Genomic DNA, 22,971 nt, shown 5'->3' on the forward strand with positions numbered 1-22,971 from the left:
AACAGAGCATTGCAGCATTACCCATAATCCCCTTTATTTCAGCCCTGTTTCCAAAGTGCTGATTCTCTGTCTGTTACTTTAGATGAAAATAAAGAGCCCCTCCCCACGCCCCTCTGAGAGGGGCGGGGGGGGGGGGGTACCTTGGTTGCTGATTGGCTAATGGTTACACAAGACAAAACATCGTTATGACATCATAAAGTGGCCAAGATCTGATCAGCTCATTTTCAGACAGGTTTTTATAGAAATGGATCAGGACAAAAAGAGAGAGAATCTTTGTTCCTGAAACTTTCAGAGTCTCTTTCCACACAGGGGACACATGTTGATGTAGAAGAGACACGAAGAAGAGGGGACACATGTTGATGTAGAAGAGACACGAGGAAGAGGGGACACATGTTGATGTAGAAGAGACATGAAGAGGGGACAGATGTTGATGTAGAAGAGACATGAAGAAAAGGGGACACATGTTGATGTAGAAGAGACACGAAGAAGAGGGGACACATGTTGATGTAGAAGAGACACGGAGAAGAGGGGACACATGTTGATGTAGAAGAGACATGAACAAGTGGATTAGGCACAATAGGTGACCTTTAAGAAATCATTCATTTTCTAAAGAAATGTTTACATAAAATAGAAATGAGCACTTTGAGTGTACTGATATTAAATCAGTTGGTCACATGACGCTGCCTTTGGTTGATGAAGCTGAGCTCTGAAGCACTTAGCCTCTAGCTGTCTTTTGGCTAACAGCAGATTCTTCCACATGACATGTATAGTCTATGAGTATAGCTGCGTAATACATTAACCTTTAATGCAGAAGTGTTTTAAAGATCACATCCATTCCCATTGGATGTTGACTTCAGCCAGTACATTAAGGTCAATGTATTTATCAAGTCATACAAAAAAACATAACAAACAGCATCAACACATTCCTTCGAATATATTTTATTTGGGAAGTTCTCATAGATTAAGCATGTCCAGGGGATATGGTATGAATGTTCATATTTTACCCCTTAAAAATGTGATAAAGTTTAATTTCTGAACATAAAGATTGTTTGATGCTCAAAAGGTAAACATAATACAACTTGAGTTAACGTTGTCGTCAAACAATACCAATCTTCACCAGGAAAAGATCATCGATGAGCTCCAGTAGTTCTGTAAAACTGTAGGAGTAAACTAACAAGCGGTCCCTGAGTCAAGATTCTTTTTTGTCAAATGTCATTCAAAATGCTAAGAATTCAAGAAGAGTGACAGCATTATTAGATAAACAGGTGGAGGGCCGTTGTCATGTACAATCCCTCTGAAGCACACAGAGAGCCGGACTTCTCCTCAGGAGTCCTCTTTCTCTTGATATCTGAAAGATTCAAATGAAAAGGATCAGCAGGAGATCCCACAACAGCAGCAGCAGCAGCAGCAGCAGCATCTTTCATTTACAGGGATGAGTACATGTCACATTACCTGCAGTTTATACAGGTGAAGAAGACGGTCTGCCCTTCGTCTGCAGACCTCATCTGCCTGGTGTGGTACACCATGCCCTCCTTGTTGCAGCGGGAGCAGCGCCTGTCGATCTGTGAGGAGACGGAGAGCCGTTAGCACAGAGATCAGCTGATCACCACACAGAGGAGAGAGAGAGAGGGGGTGTGTGTGTGTGTGTGTGTGTGTGTGTGTGTGTGTGTGTGTGTGTGTGTGTGTGTGTGTGTGTGTGTGTGTGTGTGTGTGTGTGTGTGTGTGTGTGTGTGTGTGTGTGTTCTCACCACGGCTCCCTTCAGCTCCGAGCTGCCCTCGTCCTCCAGAGTCAGCGTGGACTGCTCCACAGGGTTAAAGACCACAGAGGAGCGGATCTCCAGCCCCGAGAACTCTGCATGTGAAGGGATGATCAGTGGAAGCATGTGCCATTAAACAACAACTATGTACGTTGTAAGGTACGTTATATGTGCGATTTTTCAAAGCTGTTCTAAATGATCAAAAGGAATATTCAAAAGTGTTTTCGGACAGAGAAAAACTAATGTTAGTTTTCCACAGCTGATCCTCTCCACTCCTTAGCAGTGTTCTGTTGGCGAAAATTAACAGACCTCTGTAATGTCCAAATAAACGAATCAGAATAGAGTATTCAACTAAGACGTGTTAGACAAATAATAAATACCACTTCTTTTTTTGGGGGGCCCCAATGGTATCTTCAAAGTAACTAAGCAACCTAAATTAATTTGTAATTTGTCTGTCCAGTGACCTTGCTCCCTTTCATGTCATGTGATACCTTGTGTGACATGCGAACCGTTTAATCAACCTGTTCTGTACTGTAGCTAGCAGCAGCAAGTTCTGCAGCATTATAAAAAATGTAATAGCTTGCATTTATAATGTACAGCAAACCAAAACAATATTTGCACTGGGGCCAATCACAACCTTGTTACGCCACTGAAGCCATAGTTCTGCCTCTCCCCACCTCTGCTGCACACTGCTGTAGCATGGTCAGTAGCTAATGCTACTGACCATGCTACAGATGTTAGTGCAAAATCTACAGCTCTTCTACCACAACCATCATCAACAAGTGGACATGGAGAACTACATGTTGCTAAATCCACCGTGGAGAATAAACAGAAGGGCAACCATGCTCAGAGGGTCTTCTTAGCCTAAAACATGCTCTTTGGTGGGTTATGCTTTTGCCAAATTTCAGGAGATGCTCGGACAGATCCCGAAAAAGATGGTAAATAAATTGGATCTCCAAGGTGAATCTGAGCAGCATGCATGGGAATAACATACAGTATAGGATGAGTGTATAGTTGTGGTTCTGCCCTTCATGTTCTGTCACTGCTGCACAGTGATGTCCCTCATTGAGTCAGCCAAGCAGCAATTCTATCATTCAGCCACTACAAAAAACTTGCTTCGACGTCAGTTTTTCATGGTTTACAGTTATTCTCAAGCCTTACTGGATTACGTGTAGTACATCAAATAATGAGAGGCCATGTCTTCCTGTTTACTCTCTTTCATACACATTCACCCACAGATACAGTCATAATGTGGGACTGACCCCCGGTGTGGGGGGTCTGTGCCTATGAGTTCTTTTGGGGCAGTGATCAGGGGGGGTACCTGCTACAGGGATGCAGAAGGAGCAGCGGGGGCAGCGCACCACGTCCTGGATCCCCGGCAGAGGGAGGACATTCCCACACTCTGGACAGAAGTTTGGATCACCTCCAAAACATGACATCTCTCTGAGGAGAGGAGAAGGGACTGTGGGGGGGCAATCACAGCAGCACAAGGGTTAGCACCAGAGTTAGCACCAGACCAAATGCAGCCATAATCTAGACCTTTAAAATATATGTTACAGTCTAGTCGTTGTTTAAACGAGATCCGTGCTTTTATTTGAGAAACGTTATCAGGTTATAGTGAAGGGGCTAGCGTCTGTTTACTGGATTGTGTCACTCTTTTTAAGGTTGTTAAAGTCCTTCACACTCTGGGCTTCAAAATAAAAGTATTTATTGTAAGAACTTTATGCACAAAATAGCACATCGTCTCAGAGAGCACGTGACTTTAGCACTACCATTATGGATTGTTCAGATCATGGCTTAATGGCTTACCTGCTGAAGTGTAAAGGACGTCACCAGCCTCAGGTAACACGCAGTTTTAAGCGGTAGATGGATAATAACTGTCTGTGATGTTAATGTAAGTCTGCTGTGTGTTTACATTCAGCATGCTCCACACCGCGGGGTCCTTTAACTCATCGTCGCGTGACATGACGTCATATGTCTGCGCATATGTCAGCGCTTGTTTTCAAGTTTATTCAAATGGTCTCAGCTTTAAATGAGTGAGACTATGGATCCTGGAGGCAATCTCTTCTGAAAAATTCTGCACTAGACATAACTTCAAACCCCCAAAATAAGATTTTATTAAACTACATAATGAATGTGTGTGACTCACCAAACTAAAGTGCCCCTCACCATTTATTTAAGGAATATTCATTATGGATAAAACATGCAATAATCACTTTATAAGGAAGTGTCTCACTGAAAAAGTATTTCCTGGTAGACAAAACAGAACTGAGATCCCAAACAAATTCGACAATAAGTCAATGAATAAGCCAAGAACTATGATCTAGCATTCCCTTTAGCACCAACAACAAAAGAAACACACTTCAAAATGATGAACAACATTTATCCCTCTAAGAAGGAATTGGTTAGAATAGGTTTCAACATTGAAGATCATAACACATGCTCAATATGTGAAAATTATGTTGAAATTACGGACCAAGTCTTTTTCTCATTCTATATTGTAGCCAACAGAAGTTCTGGTTTGATATTAATAAATAGAGAAAAATGATCAACTCTGATGTAATGTAATTGTATGTCTTGCCAAATTTTTTATTGACAATCTTGAATCGAATCCCAAAGTCATCCTCTAGATTGGTTGTTTTCTTAAGTGAGTTTCAGTGGTAGCCTACTTGAAATCCTTAAAAATACAAAAAGGTAAAAAAGCTCAACGTTTATTCAATATTCTGAAGGAATTCCCTAAAGATCGAAATGACTGAAACAGAACAATTCTTTCCCCATTGTTTTAGATTTGTGTCTTGCTTGTTGTTTTATTTGTTTCCTATTTTATTTTTTGTGACGCACGTCGGTTTGTTGTGTATTTTAATAATTTGACATTACAAAGAATAAATGTTCAAATTACACAAAATGTTCCTGTCTTAATTATAACATTTCCTTTAGAATCCTACATATACACATATCCTGCAAAAACATCAGATAATTTAAAACCTAAAATGAAATATTCTTGTATGTGAATCAAGAGGGAAAACACATTTTTTATTTGTTCTATCACTTCTGTTGTGCACCCTCGGCACAGAGAACAGGGTCTTTATTCCACGTACTTCCTGGTTCCCAAGAAGGGGGGAATTCAGACCCATTCTAGATCTCCGCAGCCTGAATCAGCACATTGCCTGCAAAAAAAATGCATATGTTAACTATAAAACAGTTATTGGACCTAGTGCAGCCAGGCGATTGGGTCACAACTGTCGACCTGAAGGACGCTTACTTTCATGTCGAAATTGCTCCAGAGCACAGAAAGTATTTGCGACTACCGTTCGGCTACTTCCTGTCCCCACGCACGTTCAGCAAATGTGTGGCCACAGCGCTGCAGCCACTTCGCGGCCATGGCATAAGGGTTTTCTTTTATCTGGACGACCTCATAGTCATGGCCAGGTTCAGGGAATGGGCAATGTTTCATACAGCCCAATTGATCCTACACCTAACCAAGTTGGGTTTTGCGATCAATTGGAAGAAGAGCACTCCCATACCTCACCAGCAGGTGCAGTATCTGGGGATGGTGCTCGATGCAGGCAGGCTACGCGCGACCCTGTCAGAGAGCAGACAGGCATCCCTGCTTCAGGCAGTTCGCAGACTGCGACAGGGGGCAACAGTGACAGCTTTGACCTTCATGCAGACTCTGGGTCTTATGGCGGCTGCTCACGTTGTGGTACCGCTGGGGCTGCTGCATATGCGCCGCCTGCAGAGGTGGTTTGCCAGCCTTCGTTTAGATCCCAAGAGGCACAAACGGCATCTGGTGACCATCCCCCCACCCCTCAGTGGAGGGCAACCTCCGATTTAGGGGGTCCCCAGAGAATCTGCGTTGGGGTGCTCCACTGGGGCGAGTGACCTCCTGCGTCACTGTGTTCCCAGACGCATCCGTGACAGGATGGGGGGGGACCTGCCTATAGGGAGAGCTATAGGTGGTCGCTGGTCTCTAACAGAGACTCGGCACAGCAACCTTCTGGAGCTGCAGGCAGTAGGGTTGGTCCTCCAGCATTTCAAACCCTTAATTCAGGGCAAACATGTGCTGGTGAGGAGCGACAACAGCGCCACAGTGACGTACATCAACAGGCAGGGCGGAGTCAGCTCCGCAGCCTTGTTGGCCACAGCGGAGAAACTGTGGTTATGGGCTTCAGAGATTGTGTTGTCTCTGAGAGCCCTCCACGTCCCGGGACTGGAGAACAGGGGGCCGACCTCAGGTCAAGGGGCGGGCCCCTGCCAGGCGTGTGGGTGCTTCACCCGGAGGTGGTGAAGCAGATCTGGGCCCAGTTCAGGAGAGCGGAGGTGGATCTGTTCGCCAGCCAGCGCAACAGCCAATGTACCCTGTGGTTTTCCATGGCTCGGCAGGACAATCCACTCTTGGGGGTGGACGCATTTGGACACGAGCCATGGCCAACGAAGCTGCTCTACGCCTTTCCACCGCTGCGCCTCATTCTCCCCCTCCTGGAGAGTGAGACAAGAGCATCTGTCAGTCATCCTAGTGGCCCCAGATCGTCGTGGAGCGCTGTGGTTTGCAGAGTTGACACAGATGATGGTGGGCCAGCCCTGGGCGATTCCTCAGTTCTGGGGGGCGATGTCTCAGGAAGACAATAGGGGCGTTACCCACTCTGGGCCAACCTCTCCAGGCTTGGCTCCTGAGAAGGACAGGCTGAGACAGGGGGGATTGTCTGACAAGGTTATCCAGACTATCCAGGCAGCAAGAGCAGGATCCACGACAGCTTGTTACAGGCCAAAGTGGTTAGGTTTCCAGCCATAGTGTGAGGAGCGGAGTCTAAAGCCCCTATCTTGTACGTTGGGCTCTATTCTGTCCTACTTACAGTTACTGGTGGGGCTTGCTCATTCTACAGTGAAAGTGTTCGCAGCAGTCATTCCATCCTGTCATGAGGGATTTGGAGGCAGGTCAGCCTTCAGTCAGCCGTTTATGACGCGGTTTTTGCAGGGGGTCAGCAGGCAGCGCCCAGTAGTGCACGCCTCCTCCCCGCAGTGGGACCTGCCGTTGGTGCTCAATGCAGGCAGGCTACGCGCCACCCTGTCAGAGAGCAGACAGGCATCCCTGCTTCAGGCAGTTCGCAGACTGCGACAGGGGGCAACAGTCACAGAACCATTGGAGCCTCTAGAGCACATGTCTCAAACTCAAGGCCCGGGGGCCAAATCAGGCCCTTGGTGGATTTAATTTCGGCCCGCAGGATAATTTCTAATTACTATTAGATCTGGCCCGCCGGTATATTGCACGCACACCTTCACTCCATCCTGAGGGTCTCCTCAGCTCAGAGCCCGAGCCCAAACATTGATGAACTTGCACCCAAGATGAGATGCCAAGTATCTGATAGCATCACAGAGCAGCAAGCTGAGTTTACATGGATTTTTCCTTCTGCACTTTTTCTCTCACGACAACAGGGCATGTTTGGTTTTTTCTTTGAGGCAAATAGTTTTTTTGAAGCTGTTGGGCTGTGGAAAAATGTAATCATAAGAAATGACTCTGGAGAAGCTGCAGATAGAGCCATAAGAAATTAATGCAACTGATTATTTAATGTTTAATGTTGTTTTTATAGGCAATCATTTAAGCTTTGTTAGTTCCAGGTTTAATATGTGCAATAAGTTCATTTCAATAAGTTTTGAAATAAACATTGAATCAGTCCGGCCCTCGACTAGTCCCCATTTATTTTTATTTTGGCCCACTGTATTTGAGTTGGACACCCCTGCTCTAGAGCTCTCCTCCCTGAAAGCACTGTAGTGGAAGACAGCGTTGCTGCTTGCCTTAACTTCAGCCAAGAGAGTATCCGAGCTGACCGCTCTGTCGGTGCACCCAAGTTGCTTATTAATCCGGGGTGACCGTAGCGGGGGGACACTCAGGCCGACACTCAGGCCGAAACTCAGACCGAAACCCTCCTTTATTCCCAAGAGTCTAAGGAACTCGTTCAGGTCAAGAGCTATTCAGTTGGGGGGCTTTAATCTTCCACCCCATATTGGGGCCAGGGAAGCTAAATTGCACCTCCTCTGCCCGGTGCGTGCGCTAGCATGTTATGTGGAGCCCACGGCTGCCTTTAGGCGAACTGAACATCTGTTCGTGTGCTTTGGGGGTGGTGTGGCCGGTAAAGCTCTGTCCAAGAAACGCCTGGCAGGATAGCTCTGCGAGTGCATTTCACATGCCTACGGACAGGCAGGGAGAGTCTTCCCCACTGGGGTCCGTGTACACTCTACACAGGGTATGGCTGTGTCAACAGCCTTATTCAACGGCGTGAGTGTAGAAGATATATGCACGGCGGCGTCTTGGTCCACGCCAGGCCCCTTCATAAGGTTTTATCTCTTGGACATGTCTGACTCCTTCTCGACGTCTGTGCTTGCTGGGGCAACACAGGACTGGTGAGGGGGGGAGGGGCTGTGGGTCAGTAGATATCTGCCCCCCCCCCCCCCCCAGGGGGCAGTGTGAGGGGCCGATGTTGTCGGACGACAGCGCGTTTATGCATCTGGGCTCCGCATGTGAGAGATATAACTACATAACTAGGGTTACGTATTGTAACCCTAGTTATGTAGTATATAGTATATAGTATATTAGCACAGGTGGAGCCCTCTACTCGGGGCACTGTCTGTCCCATGACGCTCGCTGAAGAGGGTGTAAGATGACGGTCAGGAGGCGAGACCGCCTTTTATACGGGTTGCTTGCGCACGCATTCAGGTAGACCCGCCCCGGGGGCCGGCTCCGCCTGTGCTTATATAACTAGGGTTACAATACGTAACCCCTCGTTTCTCCGGTTCAACATGGACTCTGCAGCTTCTCCAGGAGAGGAACCTGAGTGCTGCATCACCGCTGGTATGGCAGACTCTACATGTGCCTTTATCCAGACTGGATAATGAGGTCAGCTGTGGGAGCATCAGGTGTAGTGAGGTGTGGAGGGGGGAGGTTTTTGCTGCGCTGTAATGTTTTTCTGATGAAGGTGACACCCACACTCAGGACTGTTGGGGGGTGGACATCAGTTAGAAACCTCTCATCCATTCTGTGGATTGATCTAAAGTTTTCAAAGCCCCCCCCCCCCAGAGCCTGCAGTGAACCTTCAGCCTAATGAACGATAACAGTTTTTTAGATGTGAGTTTATTGAAGTAGTTCCAGTAGACTCGCAGACATGACTAGTGCACTGCTGGATAAAGAGGCCCCATTATGCTGGTTGGAGTTTTCCCTTTCCTGTAGTGGGTTAAATTATAGGTTTTTGTGCATGTCAATGGTCTGCAGAGGCTAAAATGTGCTAAAAAGTGTTATCTCTCCAGGGCGAGAAATACTCCCTCTGGACACATTTACCAAAACCAACAATGTGTTGTCTCTCAATACTTTCTGACATCCCTACCTTTCTGTGGCTCTTTTCCCAAATCCATTGGTTTCTACTGAAGATTTAAACCTTAAAAAACATCTCAAAAGTATTTTTGAAGGCGTTCAAAGGGTTTTCCTTATGGACAAGGTTGGTCCAGTGAGTGCTGTTAAGACTGTAACATCATTCATATTAGTCTGGACAGTATGGCTTAGTGGAGGCTTTCCCACCATTTACAGTATAGGGCAAAAACAGTTACCGTTAACATCTGTTGTGAAACAGGAAGTAGAGCAGGGATCAACAGGATGTGGAGAGGAAGCAGACAGATATCTGCTGACACATCACATCAATCAATCAATCAATGTTTATTTATATAGCCCAATATCACAAATGTTACATTTGTCTCAGTGGACTTCACAGTTTGTACAGAATATCAGTATGACAATACGACACCCTCTGTCCTTAGACCCTCACATCGTACAAGGAAAAACTTCCAGAGAAAACCCCACAGTTTAAAGGGAAAAATGGGAGAAACCTCAGGGAGAGCAACAGAGGAGGGATCCCTCTCCCAGGACGGACAGACGTGCAATAGATGCCGTGTGTAAATTGAAAAGATAATACATTTGCAACATAGGTAGTCCAAATGTTTTGAAATGCATGTGTGTATAATAAGAAGATGAATCCACGAGGATATCCATCCAGGACTTATGATCCAGGACCGCAGCCACGACTCAAGATCCAGGACTCGCAATCCATGACACAGGACCGCAGGATCATCCATGACTCCGGATCCCGGCGTATATAGACACCAAAAAGAAAGAAATTTGGGGAAGCTGGGTTAATCGGAACATGAGAGTACACAGGTATAGACAGAGAGAAGGAAGAAGTAAGATGTCCCCCGACAAACTAAGCCTATATCAGCAAAACTAGGGGCTGAATCTAATCAGCCCTAACTATAAGCTTTATCAAAAAGGAAGGTCTTAAGCGCACTCTTAAAAACGGATAGGGTGTCTGCCGTCCGAACACAAACTGGAAGCTGATTCCACAAAAGTGGAGCTTGATAAGAAAAGGCTCTGGCTCCCACTGTACTTTTAGAGACTCTAGGAACAACCAACAACCCTGCATTCTTGGAACGCAATGCCCTAGTAGGACAATAGGGTATAATGAGTTCTTTAAGGTAAGATGGCGCCTGCCCATTAAGGGCTTTGTAGGCGAGAAGAAGAATTTTAAATTCTATCCTGTGTTCTATAGGGAGCCAGTGTAAGGCAGCCAGAACAGGAGTAATGTGGTCCCTTTTCCTAACTCTGGTTAGTACACGAGCTGCAGCATTTTGAATCAGCTGAAGAGACTTGACTGACTTCTTGGTACACCCTGATAATAAGGAGTTACAATAATCCAGCCTTGAAGTAACAAATGCATGGACTAGTTTCTCTGCATCGTTTTGAGGCAAGATATGCCTGATTTTTGCAATGTTACGTAGATGGAAGTAGGCGGTCCTTGAAATTGATTTTATGTGGGCGTTAAAGGATAAATCCTGATCAAATATAACACCAAGATTCCTTACAGTCTCACTGGAGGCCAAATTAATGCCATCCATAGTTAATATATCTTTAGATAATTTGTTTCGTAGATTCTTCGGGCCAAGTACAATAATTTCAGTTTTGGTCGTGTTTAACATCAAAAAATTTAAGGTCATCCACGTTTTTAAGTCCTTGAGGCAGTCTTGAATTTTATTTAGATGATTAATTTCATCAGGCTTGATTGATAAATATAGTTGAGTATCATCCGCATAACAATGAAAGTTTACAGAATGATTCCTTATAATATTGCCTAACGGAAGCATATATAGGGTGAACAAAATAGGTCCAAGCACTGAGCCCTGTGGCACTCCATGGCTAACTTTGGTTTGCATGGAAGATTCATCGTTGACACGTACAAACTGAGAGCGTTCAGATAGATAAGACCTAAACCAGCCTAAAGCAGTTCCCTGTATGCCAACTAAGTGCTCTAGTCTTTGCAATAGGATATCATGGTCGATAGTATCAAATGCAGCACTAAGATCGAGTAAGACAAGAATAGAGACAAGTCCCTTGTCAGAGGCTATTAGAATGTCATTTGTGACTTTAACCAGAGCTGTCTCTGTGCTATGTTGTGTTCTAAAGCCAGACTGAAAATCTTCAAATAAATCATAGTTTCTTAAGTAATCACACAGCTGTTTTGCGACTGCTTTCTCAAGAATTTTTGAGAGGAACGGAAGATTAGAAATAGGTCTATAGTTGGCTAAAACCTCTGGATCGAGGTTGTGCTTTTTAAGAAGCGGTTTTATCACTGCTACTTTGAATGATTTTGGAACATAGCCTGATAATAAAGACATATTCATAATATTTAATAAAGAAGTGCTAATTAATGGAAAAACTTCTTTTAACAGCTTAGTTGGAATCGGGTCTAAGATACACGTTGATGGTTTAGAAGAGAGAATCATTGAATTTAATTGTTCAAGGTTTATGGCTGAAAAGCATTCTAGTTTACTATCTAGTGTAATATTATTAGAATTTACGTTTCCGGGAGCTGTTGATAACACTATACTGGTCAAAGGCAAGAGGTCATTGATTTTGTTTCTAAGAGTAACAATTTTATCGTTAAAAAAGCACATAAAATCATTACTACTGAGTGCTATGGGAATAGAAGGCTCAGTCGAGCTGTGGCTCTCTGTCAGCCTGGCTACAGTGCTGAAAAGAAATCTTGCATTATTCTTATTCTCATCTATTAATGAAGAGTAGTATGCTGCTCTCGCTTTACGCAGTGCTTTCTTATATTCATTGAGAGTAATATGCCAAATTAAACGAGATTCTTCAAGTTTAGTGGAACGCCATATCCTTTCAAGTTGTCTCGACTTTTGCTTTATTTTGCGGGTTTCGGCATTATGCCATGGAGCTAATCTATGTTGTTTTATTTTCTTCTTTTTCAAAGGAGCAACAGAGTCTAATTTTATTCGCAGCGCATCTGTAGCACTATCAACAACATGATCAATTTGGGGTGGTGTACATTTTGTATAAGTTTCCTCCCCTACATGCAGACATGCTATCGAGTTAAGTATTGGTGGAATCTCTTCCTTAAATTTGGCTATAGCACTAACAGATAGGTTTCTGCTGCAGGAGCTTTTGGCTAATGCTTTGTAGTCTAGTAACAGTACTTCAAAAGTTACTAAGAAATGGTCGGATAAAGCAGGATTATGCGGTTCGACTAATAGTTGCTCAATTTCAATACCATAAGTCAGAACAAGGTCAAGAGTGTGATTATAGCAGTGGGTTGGTTTATTTACACTCTGACAGAAACCAACAGAATCTAATATAGAGTTAAATGCAACAGTAAGGCTATTTTTATCATCGTCAACATGAATATTAAAGTCACCTACGATAATTACTTTATCTGTTTTAAGTACCAAAGCTGATAAAAACTCAGAGAATTCTGATAAGAATTCTGAATAAGGACCTGGTGCACGGTACACTGTAACAAATAAGATTGGCTGCAAAGTTTTCCAGGTCGGATGCGTAAGACTGAAAATGAGGCTTTCAAAGGAGGTATAATTTAATTTTTGTTTAGTATTGATAAGTAAACTTGAGTCAAAGATTGCTGCAACTCCACCTCCTCGGCCCGTGCCTCGGGCAATATGAGTATTGATATGGCTGGGTGGAGTGGCCTCATTTATGCTGACATATTCTTCATGTCTCAACCAAGTTTCAGTGAGACAGCATATATCAATATTATAATCTGATATTAAATCATTTACCAGTATTGCTTTAGATGCTAGAGATCTTATGTTTAAGAGACCACATTTAATCTTCCTGTTTTGTTGCACTGTAGTAGTTGTTACATTTACTTTTATTAGGTTATTATGTATGACACCTCTATTAGGTTTTACCTTAAATTGTCCTTTGGCAGACACACACACCGTTAATATTGGGTATTTTATTGGGGTCGGGATTCCTATGGATGACTGCCTAGGAGAGAGCGCAGAGAAGCATGTAAGACTGCGACTCCGCCTCCTGGTCTCAACTCCAGTTTGTCATGGATTAAGTCCACAGAGCCCTGAAATGTTTGCCGAAATGAGATTTGCACCTTCCAAAGTAGGATGAATGCCGTCTCTCTTAATCAGACCAGGTTTTCCCCAGAAGGCTGTCCAATTATTCACGAAGCCCACATTGTTTGCTGGGCACCACCAAGACAACCAGCGCTGAAATGATGACATGCGGCTATACATGTCATCATTGATCAGATTGGGGAGGGGACCAGAGAAGATTACGGTGTCCGACATTGTTTTAGCATAACTACACACCGACGCCACATTAAGTTTGGTGCATTCTGATTGGCGTAAACGAACATCATTACCACCGACGTGAATAACAATCCTACTGTATTTACGTTTATTTTTAGCCAGCAGTTTAAGATGCGCCTCAACGTCGCCCGCTCTGGCCCCCGGAATGCATGTGACTGTGGAGGCATCGGTCTCTAAATTCACGTGTCTCATAATAGAGCTACCAATAACCAGAGTTGGCTTCTCAGCGGGTGTCTCGCTGAGTGGGGAATATCTGTTAGATACGTGAACGGGTTGGTGGGGACCTGCGGGTTTCGCGTTATGCCCCTTCTGAACAGTCACCCATTCTCCCTGCTGCTCGGGAGTTGCCGGGGGACGGCTAAGAGGAGCTACCTTTTGCCGGTCCACACCGGCTAACATGGGCTTTACTGTAGCTGAGTTATTTTCTAAGATGCGGAGCCGGGCTTCTATGGCTATGATTCCCGCCTCCAACCTAACAACTATACTACATTTAACACATGTATCGGTACCAGTAAAGGAGGTAGGGGAGTAACCAAACATGAGACAGTTAGAGCAGGAAATAGCACCCGAGGGTGGGGAAAGAGCCATGGCTAGCTATCAAGCTAAAGTAGCTACCGTTAGCAAACCCGAAAAGAGTGTAGGCAACTGTGGAGTTACAGTCGCTAAGAGAAGGAGAGTTTGTGAGTGCTTAAGCTGTAGTAACGTGTGATTACAACGTCAGGCAGTTGCCGTGATCAAGAGTTTTAAAACGATCGATTAAGTTAAGATAACAAGCTATCAGCAACAGAACAGGCACACGGGATACCCGGAGATGACAACAACAACCGGAAGTTACAACATGCTTACCGCAATAGTGGTCCGTGTAGAAACCAGCTGATGAACTAAGTTCTCATGAACCTTTGTGGGACATGTCCCCGCTGAAGGGAGGCTTCTCTTGGCTGACTCCCACTGTCAGCCTCATGCAGTCAGTTCATGCTGTAGCTTCTCCACCACCAGCCCTGCATACAGGACTGCCTCCTCCTGCTTCCATTTTATTCATGCGGTAAAATATAAAAACAAATATCTGTAATGATCACATTTCAAATGAATGGTATAAGTGCAACAGGTGGTGTGTTGTATTTGTCAGCTCATAACTCATGGATGTAAAGATGGCTGCTAAAGTTAAGGATGTTTGCTGATTTTACAGCAGGCTGACAGTGTTTCAGCCCTAACCTAAGCCAGCGTCACTTATGGATGTGGTTGGGTGTGTTCAGTACATGCTCTGTTGCACCTGTCACAGCAATGTCACAGTGTCTTGTGTACGGCTGTGCGTCAGTCCAGCAAGGTGACAAGTTAAACCTATTAAACAATAAACTGGAGTGAAACACTGATGCAGTAGTAGCCAGTGTGCTCTACTTTGTACTGGGGGGAGACATCAGAGAAAGGGATGCCGACAGGCTGAACAAGCTTGTGAAGAAGGCTAGCTCCAGAGGTGGTAGAACCGTAGAAGTACTCAGATCTAGAACTTGAGTAAAGGTAGAAGTACCAGAGTGTAGGAATAAAAAGGAAAAGTCCTGCATTCAAAATGTTACTCAAGTAAAAGTATGATCATCAAAATATAGTGGAAGTAGCGACAGTAAAAGTAGTCATTGTGCAGATTGGTCCATTTCAGAATAATATATATGATATGTTTTATAATGATTGATCATGAAAGTGTTCTCAAAGCTGGTAAAGGTGCAGCTAGTTTGAATGACTTTGTATACTGCAGGGTAGCTTGTGGATTTACTCCAGGTGGAACTAAAGTCTGATTTAACACTTGATTATATTTCACATCATTCATCCACATCTGTAAAGTAACTAAAGGTATTCAATACATGGAGTGGAGGAAAAGTACACAATTTACCTCTGACTTAGTGGAGTAGAAGTACAAAGTAGTATAACATCGAAATACTGAAGTAAAGTAAAAGTATCCAAAGTTGTACTTATGAGTGCATGTACTTAGTTACTTCCCACCTCTGGCTAGCTCTGTTGTTGGAGTAAAACTGGACAATCTGGAGGAGGTGGCAGAGGGGAGGAGGAGGCTGGACTGTCTCAACCTGTAATGTATGTACATATGGGATGCACATTTAGATATATTTAAGTATTTAATTCATAATTGTTCATATTTGTATATAAACACTTTTTTAGTTTTATTCTATAATGTTACTTGGTTTTAAATCTGCTTTCCTAATGACGCTTCTTTGAACTCTTGCCTGTCCTCTCCTGTATTCCCATCCTGTTAGGGTTAGGGGTTTGCATGTGTTTTGGCCACATTTGTGTTTATATATTTACATCATTTTAAAGCTGTGTGTTTCTCCTAGTTTTGGTGTTTTGGACAGTTGTAGCATGTTTGCACCTATCGGACTACTACAGGTTTTGTTTGCATGTGTATATTTTGGGCCTAGAGTGTAATTCTAAATGAATCGAGAATGAAGAACTGAATGTTAATCCCATAGCAGGAGAGGCTTTTGTGTCTCCTCTAAACCCAACATTACAAAGCAAGACACCATCGCTAAACATTGCTATTATTTTTTAGTTCTTATGTAATTTATTTGGTCTACCTTATGTGCAAACAATCGAGTCCCTTCAAATAAAAAAGGCAAGCTGCTATTATTAAAACTTCTGTTCAAAATGGACACACAAAGATGAATGAATAACTCCTTCAGCGTATGGGCAGATATCAAAATAGTTGATTTTATTTGTACTGTATTAAAGTTCTAAACACAGGCAGTGGTTTTACACATCACCATTCAGACATGGGATCCATGTGGTGGAGAACCTCCCAAAGCGTTACAGTACAGTGATAAAGTCCTCTCTCCACAGCCTTCATGTAGCACAAATCAAACCTGTCAACAATCAGTGGTTCTGTAACAAACCTAAGCTGCCCAAACCTTTGTTTGGATGTCATGTGATGTGATTACAGCTGACCCTGGGTCAGGGCTGCAGGGGGGTCATCAGGAAATCAGTGACATGTACATATCATTTGCGCTTTTGCAAACTTGTTAAAAGTTCAAGAACGTTAAATATCTTGAAAAATATCCTTACTATTACAATTTCTTCCTTCATATTGACTATTTCCTTCAACACATTTAGACACTCCCTTGTAGAAAGTGATTCTCTTTAGAAGTAAATTTTCTCCAGCCATCACATGGATGGGCCTTTAAACTGGGCTATTCAGAACATGAAATACATCATACATTAAGACTTGATTCTGTGGTCCCGCCTACTTCATATAAACTCAGCCAATGAGCTTCCACCTACCTGTTTACCCAGGACTCTTTATTATGATTATTGTTTGTTTCAACCTATATTTGTCTACTCCTATCTTCCTGTAAACTGTTCTTGGAACAGTGTGTAGGTACATTGAGAGCACTCTAAACCCAGAGACATGTCCTTGTATAATTACCCACAATGCACTGGGCCAGAAAGCTTATTCTGATGCGCAGCTCATGAAATGTGTCACACAAAGAATGATATACAGTCTCGGTCGATGGTCGTGGCTTCTATTGTTTTTCCAGTCCAGTTTAGATTTAAACATGGCCACTCCCACATGATCAAAGCATGAACGCAGCGTCATTGATAACATGTAGCACCCCATATCCATTTTTTACCCAAGCTAGAATAGAACTGATATGACTTGTTCAGATGGGGACGGCGATGTTCATCTGTCATGTTAAGTTGAAGCGTTTAAATCTAAACTTGGTTGGAAAAACAATAGATGCTTGTAGCTCTGCTAATCCATCAACAGGGGGGTGTAAAGTATCAAAACACTTTTTTTTTTTATTTCACCAAGAGAGGTCTCGTTCATTAAAATCAATACTCTCGTTCATTAAAATCAATACTAACACCGTGAAGTCAACCACTGGAGGATGGACTTCTAAGCTACAGTTCAACACTACAGAGAGTGAAACAGAAATATGACATGGTTTGTACTGACTCCATGTTCGGTCTGATCAAATTTCTACTTATTTTATTTCTACCTCCCACCTTACATCTGTTACTTTTAATATTCTCTAGCAGATTTGATGAGCTGCTCAGCAGACTGATAGCAGTTTGGATACATTTCATTTGGAAAGTTGATGTCTCAGCTTCTTCTTCCTCTCTGTATGTTTGCTAATGAAGCCTTCCAGCTTTAATGTTGCCCATCAGCACTTCATATGATGCCTTCAGCACAGGATATGGCGTTTGTTAACCACCTTAAACATTCATTTTAACAGCTTCTTTATAAACTTTGCTCAATTCTAAAAGGATCATTTTGCTTGTATTATCACCCACACTGAAACATGGCCTTTCTGTTGACAATTCAAATGACTTCCTGCTACCAAATTCCCCAAACACTTGCAAAGTCTACATTTGGCCGGTTTTTCATAGGAATAAAAAATACACCAAACAAATGGGCCCAGAAAGCAAGGCACGTTGCCAGCAGCTGTTCTCAAACAGTGTTCAAAGTGGAATTAATTTTCCTCACGCTCTCTGTGAAGTGTGTGTGGCCGTTGCACTTGCTGAATAAGCATCTCGTTTCCCTCACACACAGGCGGGGTCACACTCTGGTTCTGCTCTGATATTCTTTGGTCTGAGAGGGTGTTCCTCTGAGTAAGGCTGCCTCCCTCTTCATCACCGGTCACATAGTTCAGAGTGGATGAGTCCCTCAGCTCCAGCTCACGTCATACTGCGTCCAGCCCTCGGGGGGGGCCAGGAATACCCTGCGACCCCGGTACAGGAAGTTCACTACGCCCCTGTAACCTGTGCGAGGAACTCCAGATTTCAAGTCGTCCATCACTCCTAGATTTCGAGCAAAGACTTTGAAAGTGTCGCGGCTCGAGTACTGCACCCTGAAGGGCCCCGGGCCCCTCAGGGTGCCCCCCTGCTGCAGCTCCTCCATCTTCACCAGGGGGGCGCTGTAGACCTCTTTTATAAGCCTTTCATCATACTTCTCTTGAAGCAAATAAGACAAATCCTGTTTGGTAAAAGGCACAAACTCAGTGTTTAGCTTAATGTAGCGCAGGTACTGGTCGAAGAATTGACCTAAGCTGACGCCTTTGCGGCCGAAGGTGATGGTGCGGGAGATTTCGGGGCGGATGCAGGAGCGCTCCTTACGCTGCTCCGGCTGACGCATCCAGTCGTCCCAGAAGGCTGAGGGCCACTTGGGTTCCAGTTCGGCCCACATCTCTTTGAGCAGCATCCAGCCCAGCCCGGGGAAGAAGTCTGTCCTGTAGAGCAGCTCAGCTTTGGAGGGGTCCACCAGGGCGTCTCTGCCGTTATCGTTCCACGCAGAAACACACCACAGGGTGGGGTCGGCGTGCAGGATCGGGTACAGCGCTCGGAAATACTCAAAGAAGTCAGGGGCCACCTTAAGAGAGGAGAGGGAGGCACAGTGAGCTACAGTCTCAGAAGCATCATTGAAGGGACAGTTCATTATTATCATTTAAAAACATTCCATTCAATTGTCTCAACTTACAACAGAACCTCTAGGCCTTTAAAGAACAATTGGATTTATTTTCATAGTTTTGGCCATTCTTTCTATTAGTCTAAATAATATGATAGTCTCCAAATAAATAGCAGAGCTCTGGGAACAGAGCAACATTCACAAATACAGTAAATACAGTAGGTCAAAGTTGAAGAGGGATGTGGTCTGTTTGACCGGGAGTTGTGTCTCCAACCAATCAGAGAGTACGACCGCTTGGGTTTCTTCACCACACATCCTCTCAGTGATGTCATCATGTCATGTCAGCTATTAACTCGCTGTGTATATTGTTGATTGACTGATATACAGTGGTGCAGTAATCAGTCCTAAAACTTCAATGGTCATTGGCTAGAAGCCTAAAATAGGCTGAAGAGATTTTCATTTAATGGGAATGCTGTTAACAGCATTCCAACTAACTGTTATTCTACGGACGAAAAGTGTATTATTCCGCCGGTATTTTGGCACTCTTCTCCTCCCGCATTGAACATCGCAGAAACTCCGTTCAAACATCAAAACGTTCAGCTTGGTCGGGAAGCGATGGCTATTACTTTTCTCATTCATAACTTTCATAATTCCAGAGATACATCCCATAATACATCAAATTTTTAACATTGAAATCAATGGAGAAAATCTTCAGACTTCAACAAATCTTCATGCGATTCAACTGCTAACTGTTCATTCATACTTTCACTCAGACACCTCACTCCAACTTTAAAATGTTACACATCTTTCTGACATTATTCGTGTAAAACAACTTTTAAATCTGATTCTTACTTTTAGAGATATTAAACATTGTTCAGACCTTGTTTTAGAGGTTTTCTTCACACTTTAACATTAACTAGAGTGCGTGATGTCACAGCTAGAGGGTAGAACATCTTGAAATTTGCCTTCATATATTTTTTTAAAACTGCCATAATTCCCAAACCCTACATTCCTGAGACATAATTTATCATGACAAACGTAGGAAAACATCTCGTAGCTTGAAAAAGGACAAATAATTAAGCAAAAATAATTAAACAAAATGCTTTTTGAGGGCATGAAGTGACAAAAACGTTCAACATGTCTCCATTGTAATTTCAGGCAGATATTTCCTCACGGCGGCAGCCGCACACCTTTAGTTAAACTGCCAAAAAGGCCACATTATTAACCCGAAACTACACAAAAATTACACTTCAGATACTCAACTTCCTTGACATGCTTCACGTTTTGAAATTTCACAGATATCTTTTACGGTTCTTCCACAAAACGTTCACATGTAAGAGGTTCATCTCTCATTCAGAACAATGAAGCATTTGATCTCTACAGAGCTCGTTAGCTCAAATATAAACACCTGTGTAATGGAACACGATGATGTCATCACTACAACTGACATGCTCAGAGCAGCAGGTTTCAGATAGCAGTGTGCAAACAGTCCAGCCGTGAAGACATCTACGGGACAGTTTTGAGATTTCTTCAAATGCCGTTGCCATGGCAACACAATGCTCGCCTTCTCAAAACTTTACTCCAAACAGCCTAGAACTTCACAGGTTTGTTAACGATGCAGCCGTCAATGCATCTAAGCGTAGTATGGGGTTTCATCAAATGCCGTTGCCATGGCGACGGACCACTCGCCATGAAACACGATGTGGCTGTAAGTCCCATCGACACGGTCCAATCGTCCCCCAATCTTCACTTGTATATCACCGGTCCATGCCTCAACAGCTCTACGCCAAATCTGAGATCTCACCATATGCCGTTTCCATGGAAACGCATCCCTCGCCATAAAACATGATGTCGCTATAACTCCTATGAAAATGTTCAAAATGTGCTCAAACTTTACATGTGTACTAACTGTCAAGCCGTGAAGACATCTACGGGACAGTTTTGAGATTTCTTCAAATGCCGTTGCCATGGCAACACAATGCTCGCCTTGAAACATGGTTCTCATAACTTCAGTGAAAATACCCCAAACAGCCCAGAACTTCACAGGTTTGGTAACGATGCAGCCATCAACAGATCTAAGCGTAGTATGGGGTGTCATCAAATGCCGTTGCCATGGCGACGGACCACTCGCCATGAAACACGATGTGGCTGTAAGTCCAATGGACACGGTCCAATCGTCCCCCAATCTTCTCTTGTATATCACCGGTCCATGCCTCAACAGCTCTACGCCAAATCTGAGATCTCACCATAAGCCGTTTTCATGGAAACGCATCCCTCGCCATAAAACATGATGTCGCTATAACTCCTATGAAAATGTTCAAAAAGCGCTCAAACTTCACATATGTGCTAACAGTCCAGCCGTGAAGACATCTGAGGGACAGTTTTGAGATCTCTTCAAATGCCGTTGCCATGGCAACACAATGCTCGCCATGAAACACGGCTTTCTCATAACTTCAGAAACTGCTCCAAACGCCCCAAAACTTCACAGGTTTGGTAACGATGCAGCCATCAACGCATCTAAGCGTATTATGGGTTGTCATCAAATGCCGTTGCCATAGCGACAGATCATTCGCCATCAAGTTAGTTCAGAAGATTGCAGTTCAAATATTCTGCTGCTTTTCCAAGCCTTTTTACTTTCTTTTCTTCTCTCATCACACATTCAAGCCCCCTGTATTCATGTATCATTTCAATCTCAATTCTTCACTTTCTTCTTACACATTACATTTCAGCATAGCAGTTCAGCGTCAGCTTTTCAGCATAAAGCATTCCCACTAGCAATTTCTTCAGGAATTGCATTCTCTCATAAAATACACCAATAAACACCCCACTGGTGGTGAACTCAAAACATTTTGGTCTAAACTTCAGAGACTTGTGATAAACTGGAATTGTTCTGTTTAAATGATGGATTGTTTTGAGCTCAAAGCCTTGAAAAATAATTTCTGGTAGACAAACAGCAGCACCCATGTGCCTACTTAGTTAGGACTAAGGACATGATACAAAGAGGACACATTTGGTTTCCACCTCCCTGTGTAAACAGTGCTAACCGGAACGAGTACTTGTTTATTTGTTTACGGTTCTCATCTTGATTACAATATAGGTTGAGTTAGTTATATACACACATTTCAGTCAGAGGATGCTAACCCGCTGGATTACAAGACTCATTTAAGTACAGGAGAGATCAAAAAGTCTTTACTACATACATTTGTACGTATTTCTTTGGATCATTCTCTTATTGTTTTATCTCTCTGGGCTTATTGAAATGATTGTGTCCACTTTGAAGTGGAGCTGCTAACAGTTCAAAGATATCTGAAATGCAAAACAGAGACTGCTGCTTTAAATATTTAACAATGCATTATGTTTAAGAAACATATTATTATTATTGTTAAATCCTAATCTGAAAAGAGACAAAGGCTGTCAAAAAGAGAATATAGAGAAAGTTAAATATGCCTCTCGGAAATGTAGTGGAGTAGATTTATAAATAAAACTAAAAATCTAAATATTTGAGTAAAAAAAAGTATCCTTAATATTGTACTAAAGTACAGCACTTTGGTTAATGTCCTTTGTTATGTTCCATCACTGCAGCCTGTGCAACATGGAACACTGTCCATCTTTAGACCCTTACCTCAGAGAAGGAACACATTATTAGTCATCGCAACATCACTGGTTCAAACAGCACGAAACCTTGGTCAGTTGCACCCCCATCTCTCTCTCAGCCCTCATTTCCTTTCCCCTCTACTGCAGGCTATCAAAAAGACCAATGTGTATGAAAAACACTATCAAATGAATGTGTATTTGAACAAACGTTGGCTGCACATATGAAGTGAGTGGGTGCAGCAGGTTTGAAGATGTCACATTAACTTTAACTCTGTCAACTCACATTGAGATTAGCCAAAACAAACGGAGTTGGTGCCTGAGTTGTCAGGAGTCCAAAAAAGGAAGCCAGTCCCATGAGTGGAGCCAGATTTCCCTGCTCATTAGAAAGATAATTGCTGACTTTCAAGGCACTTCCTGCCTAGAACTGCTGCAAAGTTACATTTCCTGTACCATTTCTCCTGCTGCTGAGGCCCTTTTTTTACTGTTTTTTTTTTTTTTAAATCTACCTATAGAAGCTGCTAGGAGGAGTTTTAGCAACTTCCC

The 22,971-nt window shown here is 43.3% G+C and overlaps 2 protein-coding genes across 2 annotated transcripts in view; both read right to left on the reverse strand.

Moving 5' to 3' along the window:
• Nucleotides 1–923: 923 nt before the first annotated feature.
• polr1h (RNA polymerase I subunit H) lies at nucleotides 924–3,727 on the reverse strand. Its single transcript, XM_079656607.1, has 5 exons — nucleotides 3,567–3,727; nucleotides 3,079–3,219; nucleotides 1,749–1,852; nucleotides 1,453–1,562; nucleotides 924–1,348 (listed from the first exon to the last, which is right to left on the reverse strand). The coding sequence occupies exons 2-5, from the start codon at nucleotides 3,194–3,196 to the stop codon at nucleotides 1,324–1,326; spliced, it is 357 nt and encodes a 118-aa protein (XP_079512733.1). The 5' UTR covers nucleotides 3,197–3,219; nucleotides 3,567–3,727; the 3' UTR covers nucleotides 924–1,323.
• A 12,393-nt stretch (nucleotides 3,728–16,120) lies between these two features.
• The window catches only part of mgat1b (alpha-1,3-mannosyl-glycoprotein 2-beta-N-acetylglucosaminyltransferase b), an 11,020-nt gene continuing 4,169 nt past the window's right edge, over nucleotides 16,121–22,971 (reverse strand). The window contains exon 2 of the mRNA XM_079655361.1: nucleotides 16,121–18,798. Coding sequence (XP_079511487.1) covers nucleotides 18,097–18,630 — 534 coding nt within the window. The 5' untranslated portion in view covers nucleotides 18,631–18,798 and the 3' untranslated portion in view covers nucleotides 16,121–18,096. The remainder of the gene's footprint in view (nucleotides 18,799–22,971) is intronic.

This window comes from Notothenia rossii (assembly GCF_949606895.1).
Source record: "Notothenia rossii genome assembly, chromosome: 10".
Lineage (NCBI taxonomy): Eukaryota > Metazoa > Chordata > Actinopteri > Perciformes > Nototheniidae > Notothenia > Notothenia rossii.

Bases quoted from the DNA above. Each gene is read 5' to 3' on its own strand.
- polr1h (XM_079656607.1), bottom strand. From the start codon at position 3,196: ATGTCATGTTTTGGAGGTGATCCAAACTTCTGTCCAGAGTGTGGGAAT. The intron at 1,563-1,748 runs GTGAGAACACAC...GTCTCCTCACAG, and splicing joins CGGAGCTGAAGGGAGCCGTG to ATCGACAGGCGCTGCTCCCG. The intron at 1,349-1,452 runs GTAATGTGACAT...TGAATCTTTCAG, and splicing joins TTCACCTGTATAAACTGCAG to ATATCAAGAGAAAGAGGACT.